This window comes from Balearica regulorum, chromosome 1, assembly GCF_011004875.1.
Source record: "Balearica regulorum gibbericeps isolate bBalReg1 chromosome 1, bBalReg1.pri, whole genome shotgun sequence".
Classification (NCBI taxonomy): Eukaryota; Metazoa; Chordata; class Aves; order Gruiformes; family Gruidae; genus Balearica; species Balearica regulorum.
In genome coordinates, this window is record NC_046184.1 from 97,803,452 (window position 1) to 97,825,112 (window position 21,661).

The 21,661-nt window shown below is 39.6% G+C and overlaps 1 protein-coding gene across 1 annotated transcript in view; it reads left to right on the forward strand.

The window, feature by feature from the left end:
* The window catches only part of TMPRSS7 (transmembrane serine protease 7), a 33,454-nt gene that overhangs the window by 8,510 nt on the left and 3,283 nt on the right, over positions 1-21,661 (forward strand). The window contains exons 4-16 of the mRNA XM_075767860.1: positions 599-666; positions 1,669-1,862; positions 2,721-2,759; positions 6,117-6,345; positions 7,717-7,847; positions 9,116-9,228; positions 10,824-10,930; positions 15,755-15,891; positions 17,032-17,139; positions 17,767-17,877; positions 19,016-19,132; positions 20,623-20,797; positions 20,978-21,246. Coding sequence (XP_075623975.1) covers positions 599-666; positions 1,669-1,862; positions 2,721-2,759; positions 6,117-6,345; positions 7,717-7,847; positions 9,116-9,228; positions 10,824-10,930; positions 15,755-15,891; positions 17,032-17,139; positions 17,767-17,877; positions 19,016-19,132; positions 20,623-20,797; positions 20,978-21,246 — 1,798 coding nt within the window. The remainder of the gene's footprint in view (positions 1-598; positions 667-1,668; positions 1,863-2,720; positions 2,760-6,116; positions 6,346-7,716; positions 7,848-9,115; positions 9,229-10,823; positions 10,931-15,754; positions 15,892-17,031; positions 17,140-17,766; positions 17,878-19,015; positions 19,133-20,622; positions 20,798-20,977; positions 21,247-21,661) is intronic.

Sequence of the window (21,661 nt, forward strand, 5' to 3'; positions counted from 1 at the left end):
ATGCTTGTCCAGAGAGGCTGTGGAGTCTCCATTCTTGGAGATATTCAACTGGACACAGCCCTGAGCAACCTAGTGTAGTCGACCCTACTTTGAGCAGAGGGGTTGGACTAGACGCTCTCCAGAGGCCCCTTTGAATCTCATTCTTTCTGTGATTCTGTGGAAAGAGCTCTGATGTATGCTGTTAACTGCACCTTAGCAGCAACACACAAAATGTTATGAATGGGTGCTCACTTCCTGAAGACTGGCCCTTAGTTTCAGCATGGGGATAGGGAAGCCCTCCATGTTTGGGATTGGCTGGGCAAAGAATGTGCATCCTTTTCAAAACTCATTTATTTGGAAAAAGCATTGCTGCACACATTAGCTGGCCATGGGCAGAACATTTGATGTATCCTGGAAATATTTGACTTGTTATGGATGGATTGAAGAGCTGGTGTGTTCACCTCTGCTGATCTGCCTAGCTTGGCTGATGTATGTCTGGAAATGTGTGCACATTGCGTATACTTGGTAGAAAAGAAGTGCCTAGGAAAGCCTGGGCATATAACATCTCTAGGCATGGCTGATTTTAAGAAATGCTAAATCTTAATACTTTCTCTTTCAGATGAACTTGGTCTACACAGCCTCCTCTTTCTCCAAATTTTATAAGCAGTCCACGGTTTCAGAAGTCAGGTAAAACTGTGGTTAATGTAATTGCATTTTTGCTGGGCAGTACATAATGTAATGAGGCCACAAGAGAAGCCTGTTTTTGGTGGTTATGATTTAATCTTTGCTATGTACTCATAGCAAAATACATTTATAACCTAGACCAATTCATTTCACAAAAGTAAGGGCAAACTAAAGTCATATAAGCCGTTCCTTGTCTGTAGGAGTACAATCTAAGGTAAACAGAAATGATGTCCCTAAAGAGGTTTGGTGATACTTTGGCTGATAGGTCACAGAGAAGTTTAACAAATTAAATGTGCTGTTAGAGCATAACTCTGTAATATTGACCAAGTTACATGTATTTAATAAGTAATGTTATTAGTATAAAACTATTTTCTACTGACAGAAGGGGAAAATCTCTACATTGCAATAAAAGTATGCTTACTCTAATACTATGTATGTAATCAATGCTATAGGATTAGTTGCTCCGATTTTCTTGAACCAAATACAGTTTCGGTTCAGAAACAGGAGTTTCTGGGGTACATTTGATTTAAAGGTCTTTCTCCCTAATAGGAGGTAAAGATTGGGGTGACCATATACAGCCTCTAATGTGTTAGCTAAACAGTGTAGGAATTGTTTCTTACACATTGCAGTGCACAATACAGGGTGAGATGCATAGAGATGCAGAGTGCTGCATTTCTGAAGATAATTCTGCTATTTCTGTTTTGATCTTTAGGAGATAATCCAACTCTAATTCAAGTAGATATTGTGACTTCCACAGATCTCAAAAGTCAGGAGCCCTCAGGAAATCAGCGTAGTGAAGATCCCCAACTGGGTGTGGAGGGTGCATTTTGGGCTTCTTTTGTTTGGGTTTTTTTCCTTTAAGAGAAAAAATGCATTCAGTGTGTCAAAGTAACTAAGTAAGATGGAAATGAGCCACATAATTTGTATTTCAGAAGCTTGCATTAAGAGTCTAGTCTCCAGAAAACTTCCAACATGATGATAATCTGTAGGACCTTTTTATTTCAGTAACAACAACAACGGAGGTCTTCTTATCCATTTCTGGATCGTATTTGTGGTACCACAGGCGAAAGGCCAAGTGCTGTGTGAGGATTGTGTGGCTGCCATTTTAAAGGATTCCATTCAGACAAGTATCATTAACCGGACCTCGGTGGGAAGTCTTCAGGGCCTCGCAGTCGACATGGACTCCATTGTACTAAGTGGTTAGTATTAGCACGTATCCATATCCTTGAGGAAACACCTTGTTAAGCAAACGCTTTTACCTTGGAGTAGCAAATTGTATAAATAAATCAAAATCTTTATCCAGCATCTTTAGCTTCTAATACTAAAATTATTATAGGAAAAAAAAAAGGGAAAAATAAAAACTAGATTTGAGGTCAAATAAAGGCACAAAGTCCCCTTGTGAACACTGACTGCAAAACTTCCTGTACTTGGAGTGCTTATGTTCACATTCAGGAGCTAAGCCTGACACTTTGTAGGCAGCTCAGATTTGGAGTAGTCTCTGACTTTAAAACTATAAAAAGATGATGGGTTACGGTTTCCATATGGATCAAACTTTAGCCCCTCCATTGAAAATGAGATTCTTGTGACCCCTTTATTAAAGATTAAAAACAGGATTATAAACCTGCCTGTTCATTAAAGAACTCCTGTGCCATTCCTGCCTGGGGAAGAAATAAGCAATATGGGATTCAAGTATCTGTTTAGTATAATTAGCTACAAAATGTTGCATGAACAAAGGACAGAATAAGCTTCATTTGAACAACTCTGTCCAACTGAAAGCTGGGAGACTTTGAGGCCAAGGGTGAGAAAATGACATCCTGGGTACCTCTGTCGCAGTCCTTCAGTTTAATTTGCTCAATTGATATGCAGTCTCTTCTTGCCTCAGGTGCTGAGATGTCTGGGGATGTGATACCTCCAAAGCTGCTTGCAGAATTTGCACAAATGAAGGGGGCTTGGGCAGCCAAGTTTAGTGTTAGGTTTCAAGTCTGGTGGTTGAATTAAACCCTGAATTCTGGATTTTAGGCAAATGAGAAGACTCACACAACTCTCTTTCTATGCAGCAGGTCTTCGGTCAGATTATTGGTCAACAACGGGAACAGGTAATTCACCATTTTGGCAGTGTCCTGTAGAGAAGGGTGAACAAAGCTGTTAGTTTGCGTCTTAGACTCAAAGATACTGTTCAGTCTTAATTTAAGAGGGTCAAATGCAGCCTTGGCATTTATGTCCTGACTTGCTGTAAAAGTGACCAAGACTCTTGCATGCAGCAAATACAGAAACTATCTGCCTCTTATCTGACTGGTAAATCTTTTAGATGTGCTTGGTGCCATGGTAGGAAATAAACTCAATTAGTTGTTTATTTTTCACTGTGTTGAAGAGAAGATTAACCTTTTCTAAACTGGGCAATACTAAATTTAAGTCTGTTTATTGGCTTTTATGCTGAACAATAGCAGTGCTTTTGTCCATCCTTTTATCCTCCTTCACTCCCTTTTCTCCAAGGTTAACAATGAGTTTTTCTTTTAAATTAATTCCCTAACAGAAATTAGTTTAAGCAGTTCAGTTTTGCGAGGGTTATGGGTGACACTACTTAAATACCTGCTTGATTTCACATTGTAAACCTCCCAGTGGGGTTCTTTGGCAGTGTGTGGAGACTTTATAAGTGGTTTAAAAGTACAGCGCGTATACATTCACTAGTATGTGGAGTAGGTACCAAGAAAAAAGTGTGCTACTAGGCTAAACAATAGTATGCTAATCACCTTTGATGCAGACACCCGATAAGTCTCTGCTGGGCCAGCAGTTGTCAACCAGCTAGGGATGCCTTGGCCTCCCTTGCTCTTTGACACAGGCTCGCTCTTCACCTTGTGCAGTTGCACTGTTTCAGCTTAAGGGCTTTATACCTTTCCACATCTGTATTTTTCTTTTGAGACCCTTACTTGTTATGCTTCTATCTGTGACTTCCACTTCTGTTATCTTGCAAGGTTTTAGCTTGCATACTTTCCCAGAATCCAGCAACTACTTTTGTCAGTGCAGCCAAGTAAAGATCTTCTAGTTCTGCAGTCCACAGGTGAACTTTGAGTCACAGACCCTGGGCCATGGTTTGTAATGCTTAGACTGATACCAGCCCATAATTTCTCAAAATTCAAGTCAAGTTTGCTACAGCATTCATTTGCTCAAAACCTTTCCTGACTTAAACTGCAAAGCATAATGATATTGGCCTTTGTCACATCTCCTTACGTGCATGTTAATTATATAAAATAATTTTGTGTATTGATGCTTACTTGCATAGCAGTTTCATCTCCCAGTTCAGTGTTTGAGGGCAGAGAGATTAGTAGAGTCGGATCTTGTGTTTCAATTTATTTCAGAGTGCAGTCTCTAAAAGAGAAGAAAATAAGGAGAAGAGTCCAACACAAATATTGATGCTAAGACCTTTTTAGGACTTACGTGGTCACTTTCACGCAAAGAGGGAAGGATGACCTGCCATATTCTAGATGTCTTTGAGAGACTTACAGTGTAGTCAACCACAGGTAGCAACTGGTATCTGAGAAGCGTAGTGCTGACGTGAAGTTGCAGGGGGACAACAATGTGGATTGCCACAGGAGTTGAGAGAGTCTTATATTGGTGCAGTTTCATTTGTGGGGGTCCCTTGAGTGTGTCTGCTTAGGACGACAGAAGATGGTGCAGAGGGGAAAGTGCTAATGCAGCAGCATACAGGGAAGGTGCATCACCTGGTTGGGTTTAGAGAGGAATGGAGTTACTTTGGCATGAAGGTGCACCTAGTTATTCGTTCAGGCACAGCACTAGAGTGCAGATTTATTGAAGAGTTAGAGAGGGAACTTGTAGATATTCAGCTGATGCAAGTGACTTGCATTGCCATAGTATATGGCTATGCAGGGCTTGTTTGGGTAAAGATTATCCAGCTTTGGTTTAAAGCCCGTATACTTCCATTACTTCTAGTTCCAAAGTTAGCTCTGAATTCTCTGTGCTGTGCTCCATAACAGCAGTGAGTTTGTCACATTATTAGCTACTTAGTAGAAACAACAGTAGTCACATAATTCTAAAGATTATGATCACAGCTGGCTTTGTTAAGGGTGAGTAAATAAGTACAAATAACTATTATAAAAAGAATGTTATTGGGAAGAGATAAGAAGAAGGAAGAACAATGGCTCAACCAAAGCTTTAAATAGTTATAACTGTAGCTCAGTTGAATGGTATGTGACCCTTGCAGATTGTTCATAAACATTCATAGCATTAGTTTCAAGACTGTAAATTAGAAGTGGAAGTCAGACAAAGCCTGCCACTTCCTGTCTTGATTAACTACTGGTTAAAAGGGCAACATTTAATTTGAGTCAACAATTGATAGTGAACTTTCACAGTGCTCTAATTGGTGTTCTGTGATAGTAACTATTTCAGAGACTTGCCTTTTTAATAGGCAGAAATTAATGCAAATATTTACTTTGGATCTTATTCTCCCTAATTTGTGTTTTTCCTCCTTCTCACCTTTTAAAGAGCTATATTAAGAGTTTTAGATATGACCAAACAAAAAAAATTCCTAAGCTTTTTGCTGACTTTGAGCTGCAATATTGAATTGAAATAAAGACCTTCATATATGTGACTTGAAAGTCACAATTGTTTCAGCTTAATTGGAAAACTGGATGCAAGTAGGATAACTGTCTGGTTATTACCTAAATTGACACAACCTTTTTTTTTTTAATAAGTGTTGTGTAGGCTAGGTTGTATCACTTATGTTTCACAGTACTTCCATTTCTAACAGTGATTTCTAATGCTGCAAAAGTTTTCAAGACTTGACAGGACAAAGTCCTGGTCTGAATTCATTGTAACCCTGCTTTGAGCAGGATGTTGAACAAGAAAATTCCTAGCATCCCTTCCAAACTGAAGGAATTAGTGAATCTGAGTTAAGTGGTAGCACTTACAGCTCATTTCACAATAAAACATGGAGAACCCTGATGTTTGAAAAAATAATTTAAAAACCCCAGAGTAATACAGACATGTAGCTGAATTTTTATTTTGTTTTTATTTTAAGTATCCTAATATCTGTAGGGGTGAGCAGTTGATTTATCCCTTGACAGTTGATGAACATTTCCCAGCGAACAATTATTTGATTTAAGTAAGTAACTTATCCTCTCGGGGCTTAACAGAGCTTTGTTAACTGCAAATACCTGTTGTACAAAATGGCAGTACTTGAGTGCAAGTACACTGCAAGGGCTTATTTACAGCACTGTCTGCCATGCTCTGTAGTCTTAGGAATGGACTTTTCCTTGACCACAGACTTGTAACTAAGATGAAAACAGTGAGTTGCACAGACTACTTTGTTTTCAGATTTTGATATGCTTTCATATGTTGCTTTAGTTTAAAATAATTTTTAGGATTTTTTTTTACACCATGCGGATTTAACAGTTTTGGAGTGACAGTCCAGTGTTGAAAATGTGGCATTTCCACAGGAGCAAATTGTATGTACGATCTGTATGCTGATCGCCTACACGAGCACTTTCCTCTGGATATCCATGCTACCTCAGGGGGGACAATCTGCTATTTTAAGCTGATTGCTTCAGTGGGCCATCTTATTCGTCTTTCAATAGAATCCCTTCAGATTGAAGCAGATAACTGCATCACTGACTCACTAACCATTTATGACTCTCTGATGCCAATCAAGCATAAGATACTGTACCGGTGAGTATAAATTTTTCATTGATAATTCATTGACAATTATTTGGGTTTGGTTCTTTTTTTGAAGACTTGTCATCTGCGTTTTTGATGGGTTTTGTTCTGTTAAAAATACTCTGATCTTCATGCCTTACCACATAACACCTGGTAAGTTTGGGTTTTTTTCTTACAAAAGTGGAAAAGTTGATCTTGCTAATAAAAGAAACAGTAAAATATTCTTCTTTATTCCTCAATTGGAGTGCATCTTTGCCTAACTACAGAACTATGACGAGTTCACACATTACTGGGCGGAATTTTCTGTTTCTTATCAAGAAACAGGTACTAACTAAAAGAAAACGTCAAAATTTCCTCCCCTAAGCAAAATATACTTCCACATGAAGATGAGTGCTCTTTATATGAAGACTGCAGTCCTAAAACTAAGTGTCTCGTGATTCTTTGGATACTTACCACCACTCACCAGTTTAGCACTTTTTTTAGCTGCTCTATTTGAGTAGTTTAGAGGGTTATTAAAATCTAGAGTTGAAGCTGTGATGGGTTGAGGGATGTGGCCTATTACTTTTTTTTTTTTACTTTTTTCCTCTCTTTAATGATCCAATGCACTTGTTTGGGGATTTTTTTTATTTGACATTCCTGGTAACTAATTCCATAGGGCTCTGTCACACCAAAAGGTGAAGACAGCACCTCCATGAAGCAGACAAAAAGCTCAGTGTTTTGATGAGTAACATCCTTTTCTCTGGCCTGTCAGTGTACATATAAGCCTCAAACAAGAGCATTGGCTTTTCGGTCCTCCTCGAGAGCTGTCTGCTACTAATCTGAATCACTTGCTGACTTGTCTATAAAACAGCAGATGGTGTTTACTTACTTGTTAGTATCTGTAGAAGACTGGGGATGTCTGCTAGGTAGTGTATGTGGAAAGTAACTTTTTTTTTAAAATGAGACTAGTTAATTGGCTCAGGTTCTTAATTTATAACTTGCTTGTCTTTCCCACTCCCCAATCACAAGCTAAATCTGTTGGTCTAATAAAATAAATCTCTTTCTACAAGCCTTTCTTTACTATTGGCTTCATTTATTTTTGTTTGGAGTGAAGGATGAAAGTCAGTATTATTTCCTAGAGCTGATAATTCCATCTTTGTTTTCATGTTTGCAATTTCTTTGTCTTTGTAAGAAGTGACTTTCCAATACTGTCTCTCTAACTGGCCTTGTAACAGGTACTTTTGTGTTTAGGAGCATGGAGTTTTAACTAGGCTTTGAAGTAGGTAAGCTCTGCACCACTGTAAAACTTTTGCACAGAGTGAGGGCGATGTGTTGGGTTTTTGGTTTTGTTTGTTTGGGGTTTTTTTTACCAATTGCTTATGTGTGTATTTTCTTCCTCCTCAGAGCTTGTGAACCAGTGGATTCATTGGTGTCACTTGTGTCCACAAATAATCTCATGCTGGTAACGTTTAAGGCAGCACAAATAAAGGAAAGGAAGGAATTCCATGGCTATTTTGAGGTCATTACACAAGAAAGTAGGTTTGTTCTGTGTTTGGAAATGTTTATTATATTCTTTCTAATATCCCAAAGCAGCTGTCACGTTCCTGACTATGGATAAATTCTGTAACCTAAGTTCTTTTTTTTTTCTACATGCCTGTCTCTCTCCATCTCCTCTGCATTACTGAGTGTCTGCCTTCCTCTTGAGTAATTTACTCTGTGCGGATTAGCTGTTCTTGAGTGATGTAAGAAGGTAGAAGGCTGAAACCAGCACTGACTGAATTCAGTCGGTCAGGACTGCGATGTGCCAGTAGATGGAGTTGTAATTCCAGGTGTAGCACTGCTCTGGCCTCTCCTGCTTTTGGACTCGGTGGTGATGTTAAACGTGGAAGGTGTTCAGCACTGGAAACTACTTTCAGAAAAATGAAACTTCAGTAGTTCCGTCTGCATTTTCTATCAGTCTCTGCCTCCTTGTTAACACGAAGGAATCAGCTATGTTTGTGTGTCAAGTCCATCTGCTTTTTATTGCTTTAAGGTTTATGAAGTGGTTAGATCATAATCACAAATAGTACAAAGAACATCAAGCTAGAAACACAAGGAGAAAAATCTAACACAATCCAATGCTCAGAAAGTTGCTGCCTACTTGTCATGTTGAAAGTAGTTAAGCATTAAAATACCATCATAAAAGCATGCAATTATTTCTCCATCATAACTAACTTTAAATTCAGGGATGTTAGTTTTGCTTGGTTAGTTGGTTTAAATTCAGGGCTGGGTTTTCCTTGTGGGGTGTTTTTTTTGTCTGTCTGTTGTGGGGGGTTTTTTCTATGTTTTTTTGTTTTTAATGAATTCTCTCTAAATCCATTGAGCAGTCATAAAAGAGAGTGTTGGCTTCCAGGAGGCTGATTAAATTAGCACATTGCCCATTTCTCTTCTAACTGTCTGCATTTTAAGACTAGAGATCCTCCTGCAGTGTGGATGTATTGATGTGCAACACTGTTCACTGCGACTTGTTTGCAGAACTACCTCGAGTGAAATAACTGATACAAAGCTTCACAATGTTTTCTCCTGGTCCTCCAGAGCCCAGCAAGCATTCCTAGACTTTTACATCCCTTTCTGTCTGCATCATTGGGAAGGGTATCTTTTTACAGCTTGAACACAGATAAATATAATTCCTAAGCTGCCCTGTTTTGTAGTGGAAGACTTCTGATAAATGTTGATGTTTAGCCCACTGAATAGCTTTGCTGGAAGTATATTAAGGTTTACCAACTCTTACGTCCTTTTTTTTTTTTTTTTTTTTCCCCACTAGGGTGTGGAAAAGCAATAGTGACAAAAGAGAAAATTGGCTATGAAGGGAGAATCACAAGTCCCTATTACCCAAGCTATTATCCTCCAAAATGTCTTTGTGCATGGAACTTCCAGGTAACATGAATGTCTTTCTTAAGTCGTAGCAGAAACAATTGTGTAGGGAGTAACCTCCATCCTCACAGATGTGGCTGTTTATGGAAATGACATAGCTGAATAGCTGGCTGTGCTCAGGTTTTTCGTATTGAGTTTTTTCTTTATTTTGTTCTGTGCGCTTATTCTTAATGAAGAGAACACAGTTCCTAAGCTGTCCTAGTATAAAGATGAAGAGCTGAGATAAGTTTTGATGTTTAGCCTGCAGAATTACTTCATGGCAGAGAATGTAAGACTTTACTGTTTTTAATTCCCCTCTTCCCACCCTCAAAAACTTGGAAAACTAGTACGTACAAAAGACTCCTCTAACCCAGTTATGATGGTTGCTTCTCTAATATCTCTTTTCAGTCTATTTTGTTACACTTAAAAAACCCTGAATTTCTGTCTTCTAAGACGGTCTGTCCTTTCAGCACAATCCTACAGACTGCTTTTTCTTGGTAACTGTTTTCTGCATCTTTTCAGGTACTTTCCTGAAAGCAAATGACTGCAAGTTTACATCAGTTAAAAATAATTTTGTCATGCCTTGTCTGATGATATTAGTGTTTCCCTACTGATGTTGCTAAAATATGATCTTTGACTCATGGTTTGCCCTTAAGTTTTTTTCCCCTCTAAAGAATATGGCAATGGGTACCATGCAGTCCACTGTATACCCATCTTTCTGCTTATGCTGCTCATGCCTGGTTAAGCTAGTGGTTGCCCATGTTGAATCACACCAATCTGAATAGAGTCCAGTTACTCATGATCTACTGCCTCTTCCTTTTCTAGAAAGCCAAGGTGATTACTTTTTTTGGCGTAAATTCAGGTCTTCAATTCACCCTGGACTTCTGAGGGAAAGTTTCTGGATACTTAACATGGGCAACGCCCAAGACTTATTTCTCAAAACAGTTTAATTTCCCAGCAGTTCAATGCTAAAACTTCCCTCATTTCCCAAATCATGTTTTCATGTTTCTCTGTAAAAAAGGAGAAAAATTCTTTTCCTGAACCAGCTGTTGTTTTTAAAGGAACATTGGCTTGTCTTGCAAAAAGGATCTGTTCCTTTGAAAAAAGGAAATTCTATTTAATTATGAACCTTCATGACACTACTGGGCTTAAAAATCTTTTGTAAAATGCTGTCAGGTGCTAGCAGAAGACTACAATATTGTGGCAGAAATAACTCTAGCATTACAAAGGTGACACAGGTATTCAGTGCAGTAGTACCTTAGCTATCAATCTGCTGGGGCTGTGTCCCTACACAAGTAAACTTGGATATGTTTGAGTGCTTTGATCTTGATACAAAAGCTGCTTTCTATGCCCAGTGGCTCTTTGAAGATGAAAGGACTGCTGGCTAGAGAGGGAGAACGCCTGCAGCTGTGGTGGGGCTTTGCCAACCTTTGCTTTTACTCAAGGCTGAATAGCTGGCAGGTGCCTCAAGTGCTGGCTGTTGAGCTGGGGAAGTCAGCACAGCTCCCAGAGCGTGGCGTTGCCAAGCACAGTAGTTGCAGAGATAAGTTTAAAGACTTCCATGTACTATGTCTGCAAAAGGAAAAAGATGACTGCACTGTCCTTCTTGCTCACAACAGACTCCACAGAAGAGCCTTGGTATAGCTCTGAAGTTTCATAACTATACCATCAGTGAGAAGAATATTAAAGGCTGTGAGCGAGGATGGTGGAAAATTAACGAACGCATGTAAGTACTTTTGCATGGGTTATTAAAATAACATTACCAAAATAAACCTTCCCAAATCTACTGTAGAAAAACTCAGAGTTTCCACAAAGATAGTGTTGTGGTTTAACCCAGCCAGCAGCTAAAACAACCACACAGCCTTCCTCCATCCCTCTCTCCCTCCCAGTGGGACAGGGGAGAGAATCAGGGGGAGGAAAAAAAAGGTAAAACTTGTGGGTTGAGATAAAGACAGTTTAATAGGGCAGGAAAGGAAGAGAATAATAATGGTGATGATGATGATTAAAAAAACCCCAAATAAACTCAGTGATGCACAGCACAATTGCTCACCACTTGCACACCGCTGATGCCCTGCTAGTTCCCAAGCTGTAGTCTTGCCCACGGCCAGCTTCCCCCAAGTTGTATACGGAGCATGATGTCATATGGTATGGAATACCCCTTTGGCCATTTTGGGTCAGCTGTCCTGACCAGGTCCCTTCCTAGCTTCTTGTGGACCACCAGCCTCCTTGCTGGTAGGGCAGTATGAGAAGCTTGGTGTAAACATTGCTTTGCAACAATCAAAATTCCAGTGTGTTATCAACATTATTCTCATCCTAAATCCAAACCGCAGCACTATATCAGCTACTACAAAGAAAATTATAACTCTATCCCTGCCAAAACCAGGACACAGGGATACTTCACTGGTGTCTCTTACCATTCTTTTGCTTTGGCTAATGATGTAACTGAATCTTTGTAAAATATACATACATATTAATAATAATAATAATAAAATCTATTGAGAAGTACCAGAAAGATGAAAACAAGAGCCTTTGGTACTCCCTGGAGAGAAAGAAATGGGAGGGTTGGGTGAAGGTGGATGTCCTGTGAACCTTAAAACAATTCTGGGTTTCCTGGGATTGCTGAACAAGATCTGTTAAAACCCTTTTAAGTGTAATTTAATTCTATGATTGCTTATGAGGACACCAAACCTAATTAACTTCTCAGTGAAAGCTATTGCAATGAGATTATTTGGAACAGAAGAGTAACTGCTTCCACATTCCACTCACTGGCTCCTGAAAGAGAAACCACATAGATTGGCTGCTTTCTTAATTAAGAACTTAATTAACTGTATTTCTTAATTAAAATATTGCTGATTTTCTATGCACATTGTCCACCCATTTTTTTCTTCAAATTTTTAAGTCATCTTTCAATCACTGGATGATGAGGCAAGTTAGATTTAGGATGTTGGAATTTTTAAAATTTTTTTTTGTTCAAATGGAAACCTTAGCAAGATCAGATTTGAAACTGAATTTCTGAACTCACTGCTGAAACTAAGCAAAGTCAGTCAAGCCTTTAAAAGTGTAAATGAAAGTATTAGAGAAGAGAAAAAGCTTTCTCTATTCTTTGATACCATGTTGTACTTACGTAAAGAAAATTCAGTTTGTCAGAAGCTCTTAAAATTGTTCCTTAACGGGAAATGGTTGCTGGACTAGATGGGTACATAAAAACACAAGTCAAAACATACAACATTTGGTGTGTTTGTGGGGTTTTTTGGTGATGGTCTTATGACGCAGTTGGTAAGATTTGAGATATTAGGGATGGCTGAGATATGAATTAAATAAAGGCAAAATCTGGAGGAAAAAACCATGATGCGTTCATATTGTAAGGATTCTCTATATGAAAGAGCAGCTTTTAAATAAGCCTACCAATTACACGTTCCACAGAACCAAATGTCAGATTATGAGCCTTAGAATTGCACTTTTGAAGTACTACACAAGAACACATGCTTCTGATTTCTGTTGTGAGTTGTTGATGATATAAGTAAACCAAGACAAGCTTTCCTCTGAGAGTGCCTTTTTTTACTGAAAATAAGACTTTTGAACCTCTATGATTTTCCATTCTATGTATACTATCCATGGGGAAGAAATGATTAAAAGCATGAAACATTTTTTATTTGATTTTTTTTCTTCAAATTTTAATGCCTAATGAAATAGGGGAGGAGGACAGGACACTCCCACCTTTTCGGCTTCCTGCAATTGCAGCTTGTAGCATGCATATCCTTCTATCTACAAGGAGGTTGTAGTGAGGTGGGTGTTGGTCTCTTCTCCCAAGTAACTAGCAAAAGGATAAGAGAAAATGATCTCAAGTTGTCAGGGGAGGTTTAGATTAGGTATTAGGAAAAATTTCTTCACCGAAAGAGTGGTCAGGCATTGGAACAGGCTGTCCAGAGAGGTGGTGGAGTCACCATCCCTGGAGGTGTTCAAAAAAACATGTAGACGTGGCACTTCGGGACATGGTTTAGTGGACACGGTGGTGTTGGGTTGATGGTTGGACTTGATAATTTTGGAGGTCTTTTCCAACCTTAAAGACTCTATGATTCTGTGATCTTAGGTAAAAAGGTTTAAGAAGCTTCAGGAGACTGATACTGGTAAATAAAGACTGCTACCCTGAAGATGATGCAGATAAAGTTCCTTCAAGCCTCTTGGGACAACTTTAACCAGAGATGCTGAATGCAACCATGCAGTTCTTCCTTGTCTTCCTTCCAGTGGACAAGCAAATGTTCCTCTGCATACTCAGAGGAGTTGCAGCTGCTTTTGCTGAAATTCTCATTGGCAGAAATGTGAATGAGTCTCTGTGAGCAGACCATTCATGGTTTACGTGAACAAAGAGGTTGCCAGTGTTTTATTTCTGTTAAAGCTGTTGGTGCAACATCCTGTTGTCTCTGCTACAGGATGCGTGTATCTACTCATCCACTGAAAGGGTATCCCACTCCCTGCTTCAAAATATGGGACAGGATCCCCTTAATTGTTTTCTCTTTGTAGCAATGGCACAGAGTTACAGGTGATGCCTTGCAACCTTTGTTTGCTCTGGACCTGGAGAAATGGCTAGTAAAACACCAGTAGAAGGCTCCCAAGGATCTGTAGCTCTGTCTTACAAATCCCACAGGCATATAGCATTTCTCACTGCGTACAGGAGATAGCATCCTTGATGTAGCTGTCTCAGCTCTTCCACAGATGGGCAGGAGCTTCTTCTACTTCTGGCAGGATGAGGTTGTTTTATGTGGCTGAGAAGTGGTCAATGCAGCCTGCAATTTTATTTTTTCTTTTTTAAATGGTGCCAAGGTTTGTTGGAGGGAAGTTGTCAGTCATTGACAGAAGGAGAAATGCAGAAAATGTCTGTGGGCTAGTTGAAGGAAATCAGGTGGTTAGGTGGCATTTTGCTATGCGCTTTGGCTGGCTGTTTTAGGTTGGGAACATTGATGACAAATGAGTGAGAAGATGACTTCCTGCAGCAGGAAGTCTTCACTCTTAGCCCTGATTGTTTTGGGGTTTTTTGTTTGGTTTTTTTGACAGTTAACTTTACTATAGTAGAAATAGTAGAAAGCTGTAAAATTAAGCTTTTTAAAAATCTGGTTTCAGGATGTATAAGAAGAGTCTATTTTTTTAAATGGTTTTCTTCATTTATTTTTGACATTGCTGGAATCTCCTAGATCTGTTAAAAGGACATTTCATATTCATAGGGTGAAACAAAGCACATATAGAAACATATGAATGAGCACGGGCATGCCTTACAGCATGCTTGAGTGGAGCACACAGGACACCAGGCAACATCCATCCACATGGAAATCTCTACCTGATTTCCCCGCATTCCTCAACATGAAGAGTAGTCCTGATGCACTGCCTGGTGTTGCCAAAATAAACAAAGGAAATGCCTCTGGATAATAGTCCATTAGTTCATTCTAACTGCAGTGTGTGACCTTGCGCTGCTGTCAAGCAAAGGTGTGTGCCAAGTGTGCTAAGAATCAATAGAGCCGCTTCTGGTCTTAAATTTCTTTAGACTGATAAGTACTTTTCTTGATAGGAGTCTTAAAGCCAGATGTTTTTCTCATAAGTACTACATTTTGGGGGTGTTTTAGTGGAACAGAGGAGAGGGTCCTTATTTCTATTTCCTGAACAATCGGTGCTGTCAATGTTCACTGGTTTACTACATTTAAAACTGTCTCCAATTTTTAAAGCATAATCCAGCAACCTTTCTCTGTTAAAGAGGTTTTTTGTTCTGTTTTTCAGCTAGAGTAGCATCTAAATGCCAGTTGCAACATTTTTGGCATCTTTGATGAAAGAGGCAATAGAAACACATTAGCAATGGATGGATTATGTTTGCTAGCATCAGAGAGCATTTAGGTTTCTCTGAGCTAAGCGGCACCTAGGCAGAAGTCCAAGGAAGCTCAGTGCCAACATGGCAGCTTAAAGTAGATGTGCACCCAAGGGATATTTTTCTTAATCTAAACTAGTTATTTGAAGACATGACTTTCAAAGGTAAAATTTCAGAATATTAATAGTGGATGAAGGCTGGCGGACTGCTTAAAAATATTTTCGGTTTCCCTAAATCTGTTCCCCTCTGTTTCCAAAGTAGTTGGGCCAATTTTATCCTAATGCCTTTGTGTGCCCTTCTTCAGGAGCAATCCTCAAAATCAGAGCAGCAAAATTTGCTCTTCACTGTGCTGACATTTCTCCTCTCACTAAATTTACTTAGGTCTTCCCAAAAATCCAAACCTTTCGAAAACAGATGTCCAGAAGTGGTGACAAAAGTCCCCATGTTCTTCTTGACAGATTTCTTCATTACATCTCTGTTACTCTAGACTTTCTGGGAAAACATTCTGCTTGCATGTATGTGGTCATGAAGGATTATGACCAGCATTTTGGGGAATTTGGGTACTGTCTCAGATTTTGGTTCTTAACTTAAGTATGGCAGCTGATTGCATTGCTGAATTTCAGTGAGGTTGACATTTAGATTGTATGTAAGGCAATTTTGATAAGAAGGCTGCTCTAGAACTCCATTGAACACTTCTAGGTACTGCGGTTACTATGTTGATCATCAAACAGTCTTCCACATTGCAAGTTCTGCTGTCAACATCGAGCTTCAGTGCAGTTCAAAGGTCTCGGAGAAGCCACTGCTGGTGGAGTACAGCAGCTATAACATCAGTCAGCGTAAGATGGATTTTATCTTTTTTTTTTTTTCCCCCCAACCTATCTTTGCATTTCAGACCTGTGAAGCAGCATTTTTCAGGTCCAGTAGGACTTAATTAGCTTTATGCAGGAAATTCTCTGTTAGAAATTTTCTTTTCTAGCTCATCAAGGCTATGCAGCTAAGGTTTGTGGACATGTGCAGCGTGCTCTGGTTTCTTGTACGAACACGGTCTGCTCTCTTCTGCATGGTCCTTAAAGCTTCTTGCGTGGCTATGGCCACGGTGCAGTCAATTGAAGCTTGGTGTTCCTATTTGTTTTCATGCCCGACGTTTTGTTTGCAATGTTTCTATTACTACAAGGACTTCCAGGTAAGGAACAGAGAGTACCAAATAACCAACTGCTTGTTCCAGTGTTTCCATCAGCTTAAATACTTTGTATGCAAGTAGAAATCTGAGCTGAAAAAACATCTCCAAAAGTTGATAAAACAGTCTACTGATTGTGAGGGTTTTTTTCAAGTTCTGAAGCAGATTGCTGTTTACTCATCCTGAAAGTAGGAGACAATGGTTTTTAGCCACAGCTACTTGTCACATTAGAGCAATTTTATCCATTGTATATATGTAGAGTATGTAAAAAGATGGTAAAGTCATGATTTTATTTTAAAAGGCAAATATTTATGTAATTCTTAAGTCACCTCAATATAGGTTACTAACCGAAGTTGCAAAATGCTGCAAATTTTGGTTATCGAAAGTGAGCCTGTCCTTTAAAAGAAGATGGTATTCTAACCTGCCTTGTCTTGCACCAAAAAACACTGGCTCATTTGGTCCAGTCCTAGTGTAGAGCCTGCAGTACATAGTGCAGTAACAGCTGAACTGGAACTTGAGATGTTTTTTCTTCCTTTCTAAATGCCAGTTTTCAACATCTGAACTCAATTTCAGTGCTGGCAATGCATGCAGACTATTAAATTTAGATCAACTTCATCAGTCCTTGGAACAGCTTAGTGACTGTAAATTGAAATGAGCTGGCAATATTGGAGAACTTAAAAGCTGTTTGGGTTTGGTTTTGGTTGTTTTGTTGGTTTTGGGTTTTTTTTGTTTGTTTGTTTTGTTTTGTTTTGTTTTGTTTTTGGTTTTTTTTTGTTTTTTTTGTTTTTTTTACTTCCAGCATGTCCACCTGGACACTTCAAGTGTTCTACTGGCTTATGCATCCAGCAGATGCAGCACTGTGATGGGATAAACAACTGCTTTGATGAAAGCGATGAACTCTCTTGTGGTTTGTATTCACTTACTAGAGATCTTGACTGGAAAACCCAGTAAATGTATTCTCTAGTCTTAGAAGGCAGCTGAAACAAGATTAAATTTTTTTTTTTTAGGGGGAAGCTGTTTCCAGCTTCCTTTGTATCTCCAGGTACAGGCTATCAGTCATTCTCTTGAGTGCTTAATTCATAGTTAATTAGCAAGGGATGAAACTAAGAATGAAGAAGGTACAGCAATGGAAAGCACAAGGAGCGAAGTTAGATGTGCAAAAATAGTTGTAATATTCTTTACTTTTTCCTCCTGATAAACGCTGGTAATTATAAAGTTCTGTTCTATTTTGAGATTAGTCATTTTATTTTCATTGAGGAATGACAAATTGTGGTGCATAGAGTAGAAGAGAGCGATAATAAATGCCATGGTGAAAGAGGGTTATAACTTGGGCCGTTCCACTTCGGGCAATGTGTGAACTGGGGTAGATCACTGAACTCTTCTGTACTTTATCTTCTCCATGTATAAGGTGGCCCTCATACTTGTCCTTGTATCACACAGTAAAGCTATGAAAGAGGTACCTGGGCGTAGTCAGAAGGGTAGTGCTAGAATTACACGCACGCTTCTGCAGCTAATTTGACTTATGTTTTTAAAGCTGTCCCTGAGTGGAACTGCAACTCCAGCTTTGCAATACAGGATAATCTGCTTGCCTGCAATGGAGTAAGTGATTGTGAGGATGGAAAAGATGAGCAGAATTGCACCCACAGTAAGGCTACTCTCTTGATTAATTTTTTTTCCTCTTCTATCATCTATCCATTCCTGACTTGAGTACTGGATGACATATTTGAGGAGTTAAAAAACACTATTAAATCTAACTCAGGCTACAGAATTCTGTTCTGTTTTCTGATATGCTTATAAACAGACTCATTGATTTTAAACTGTTTCTTTTTAATGAGCTCACGAACATCTGTTTCAGCAAAATACTGGCAGAAGAATTAAGTGCTCTGGGTGCAGCATGGGAATGTAGGGGATTTAAAGCTCGAATCCCGGACTTTATCTCTTTAAATCATAATCTATGCAAATTATTTCCTGGATCTGTTTTATGATCTGTAAAATAACTATAAAAATGGTAGTTTCTCTGGAGCAGTTTTCAGGATTATAAGGTTAATATGTTTAAAATGCTATGGAAGCTATAAACTTAGCATTAGGCAGATAAAAGTTTTGAGTCGGCCATTTCTTTAACTTTTCAGAATAAATGGACAGCATGACATATGAAAGGGAACACAACTGGGAAGTGCTGCAAGTAACTCTTAAAGAAAAGTAATGTTTTTCAACCTGCCTGACTAGACAGTCTGTGTAAATGGTTACAGGATACTTCTGTGTGTTGACAAGAAAAACAGATCAGGTTTGAGTGGCCTCATTTATTGTGAGCCACAGGGAAATAGGAAAATTCCAAAGCTAGACTTGCAGTTTAATTGGATACAATTACTAAGATTGCCTTCACTACTATCTTTCATTTCATATTTAATGCTGATATATAAAGGAGGGCTTTGTTCCAGAGTGCTGGATGTTTTCTGTAGCCTAACACTTGCTCTACAGCTAAGTTGTCATTATTATATCCATGTTCATTAGTGCTATGGGAAAGGATGGGAGGAAATCTTTCTTTGGATTCAGCCAACTTGATTCAAGCCTTAGTACTGATGGAGTTCTACTTCAATAGTTTATTCTATTTAGAGATTGGTTTAAGCTATCCCAGCCAAAGTGCTCTTTTGCTATGTTCCCTCCTATCTATTAATAACATGTGTGAATCTTTTATCTGCACAGACATGTCTTCACAGGTTAAGCTGAGCAAATAGTCTTTCTTTCTCCCTGCCCACCCCCCCCCCCCCCCCCAACTATTTCAGGTATTCCTTGCACCAACCGCACGTTTAAGTGCAAGAATAACATTTGCATTAGGAAGCAAAATGCAAAGTGTGATGGCATTGTGGACTGTGTTGATGGAAGTGATGAAAGCAGCTGCAGTAAGTCTCTCGCAAACGTTCATCTTTTTGAACTTTGAACTTTTTACACAATACAGCCTTTTATTTCTTCCTGTTCTGGAGTGGGTACAACTCATGCAGTGGGTACTGAGGGTTTTTTGCGTCCTCTCGGTGATAGTGGGGTAATGATCAGCTATCACTTTACTTCAGGTCTGGTTGCAGAATTTCCTAAATTGTTGTGGGAGGGTGAGCTTACTGTTATGTGGAGACTTAGTTGTAATTCTTGTGGTAAGGAGCAGGGAAGCAGGGTTAATCGCAGATTGAACTTGGCTAGCTGGTAAGGCAACATTTTTGTTGCCGGCAGCAGAGTCAGGTACTTCTGCTGGAGTCAGACTGTATTTGGACTTCAGGAGTGACACAGCTGGAATAAGATAAAACCCGCAAATTTTCCACTTCTATCTCTCTTCTGGATGGTGAAGACCCCAGTATTTCATAGTATCAAGCTAGATTCTAGTCTCAAATCTTCCTAAAGTAACCTCTGTACAAGCTTTTCAGTTTGTTTTGCTGTAAAGTGAACAGGTGATTGTTACAGCAGTAGCAATAAAAGTGGTGCTTAAACTGAATATTCTAAGGTATTTTGTCTTGCCCTCAGCTCTTCCTGGCATACTTCCTGTGTGTCAAATCTGCCTTGGATCCAGTAGAACATCTTAAAAGACTATCTATGTGCCTACTTGTGTTTGGAAACATGAATGCTGCTCTTGACTCTTTGGCTGAGTGCTGGAAAGTGCCCAGAAACATTAACACTTGTGTGTGGGAGCATGGGACTAAAACTCCTGAGCAGAGGCTTGATGTGCGTGCACTAGGGATGGGCACGAGGCCCTGCAAAAGGGTCTTTCTCCATTACTTTTCAAATTAGTGTGCACCTTTTTGTGCTGAGACATGACTTCTTCACTTGTGAGTTAGTGATATACAACAAGCTTTCAGGTTTTTTCCATGTAAATTAATGTTTAGACCACCTGCTTTCTGAAATAATAAATGACCGAACTTCACATACGTGGCTGCTACTATAAACATTTTTCTTGTATCATTCCCACTGTTTTTGGCAAGAAATAAGTGTCCTGATGATGCTGAACTTCCTTCCTTCCTGATGGACTCCTTTCAGTTCAGGGCTGACAGTATTAAAAAGAGATGAGGGATTGTCTATTTTTATATATTCGTTTTGATGCTTATTAAATCAATGGATTGTTTGATATTTCTGACACAAGAAACACTTAGAGGCCAATTTCTGCAGCAGAGCTGGAAAAGAAACTTATTAAATTTCCCAGGCCAATGCCTTGGGTTTTTTTTATGGAGCCATCTCTTGTTTCAGGAATAGAGGACCCAAACAGACAAGTTTTCTGATTAGAGCAGGGCAAGGAAATAGATTTCAAAACATTTCAAAGTGCAAGATTCTTTCATGCCCTGTGTGGGAAGCACTCTGACTAAAGAAAAGCACTGGGGATGGGAATTATAACCCAAAATATTCCTTGCAGGTTGTGGCAGCAGCAGCAGCAATCCCATCTCTCGGATTGTAGGAGGTGCGAACACGGAGGAAGGTGAATGGCCCTGGCAGGTCAGCCTCCATTTTGTGGGAGCCGCTTACTGTGGGGCATCAGTGATATCGAACGAATGGCTTGTGTCTGCAGCTCACTGTTTTCAAGGGAGCAAGTAAGCAGTCTCCCCCCCCAACTCTGTCCCAAACATCACCAGACTCCCCAGACGCCTTTAGCTTCCAGAGTTTGAACCACACTGAGACGAGACGTGCCCTCATCTTTCACCTGCCCTGTTGCTGTAGGGTGTTCTGGGCACTTTTTTTAAGAGATGGCTTGTTTGCTGTCTCCCAACCAGGCTGGCTGATCCCAGAGCGTGGCGTGCTCACCTAGGGATGCGAATGCAAGGCCGTGCGAAGTTTGTATCTGCAGTGAGACGGATCGTCGTCCACGAATACTACAACAGTGGGAACTACGACTACGACATTGCGCTGCTGCAGCTGAGCAAGCCGTGGCCAGACACGATGAGCCACGTTATCCAGCCGATCTGCGTGCCCCACTTTTCACACAAAGTCCGCAGCGGTGACAAGTGCTGGATAACAGGTTGGGGCCAAAAGCAGGAAACGGGTGAGGTTTTTATAGCTTCAGTTGAGCTAATTTTGGTGTGAGGCGGGAGCAGGTAGTTAACCTCTAGCATTCTGTCTTGATGCTCACAGACAGAATTGCCACCTGCTAAATTACATTCAGCCTCTTTATAAATAGCTGTGAGAGAATATATGGCTGTGAACCAAGTGCAACCACTGTACCAGGGAAGGACGGTGGTACAGACATGTGGTGTGATGTAGTCTCTCTCTTTGGCCCGGTTAGTCACCCATGCAACTGAAAAGCTGATTATTTGCAAGATAAATGTGATGCCTCAAAAAAGAAAAAAGGTTTTCTTTGCCCTGCCCCCTCTTTTCCCTTCATTGGTTTATACAATTTGATTGCCAGATAACTCTTAAGTGTGTTGGTTTTGGGTTTGGTGGGTTTTTTGTTGGGTTTT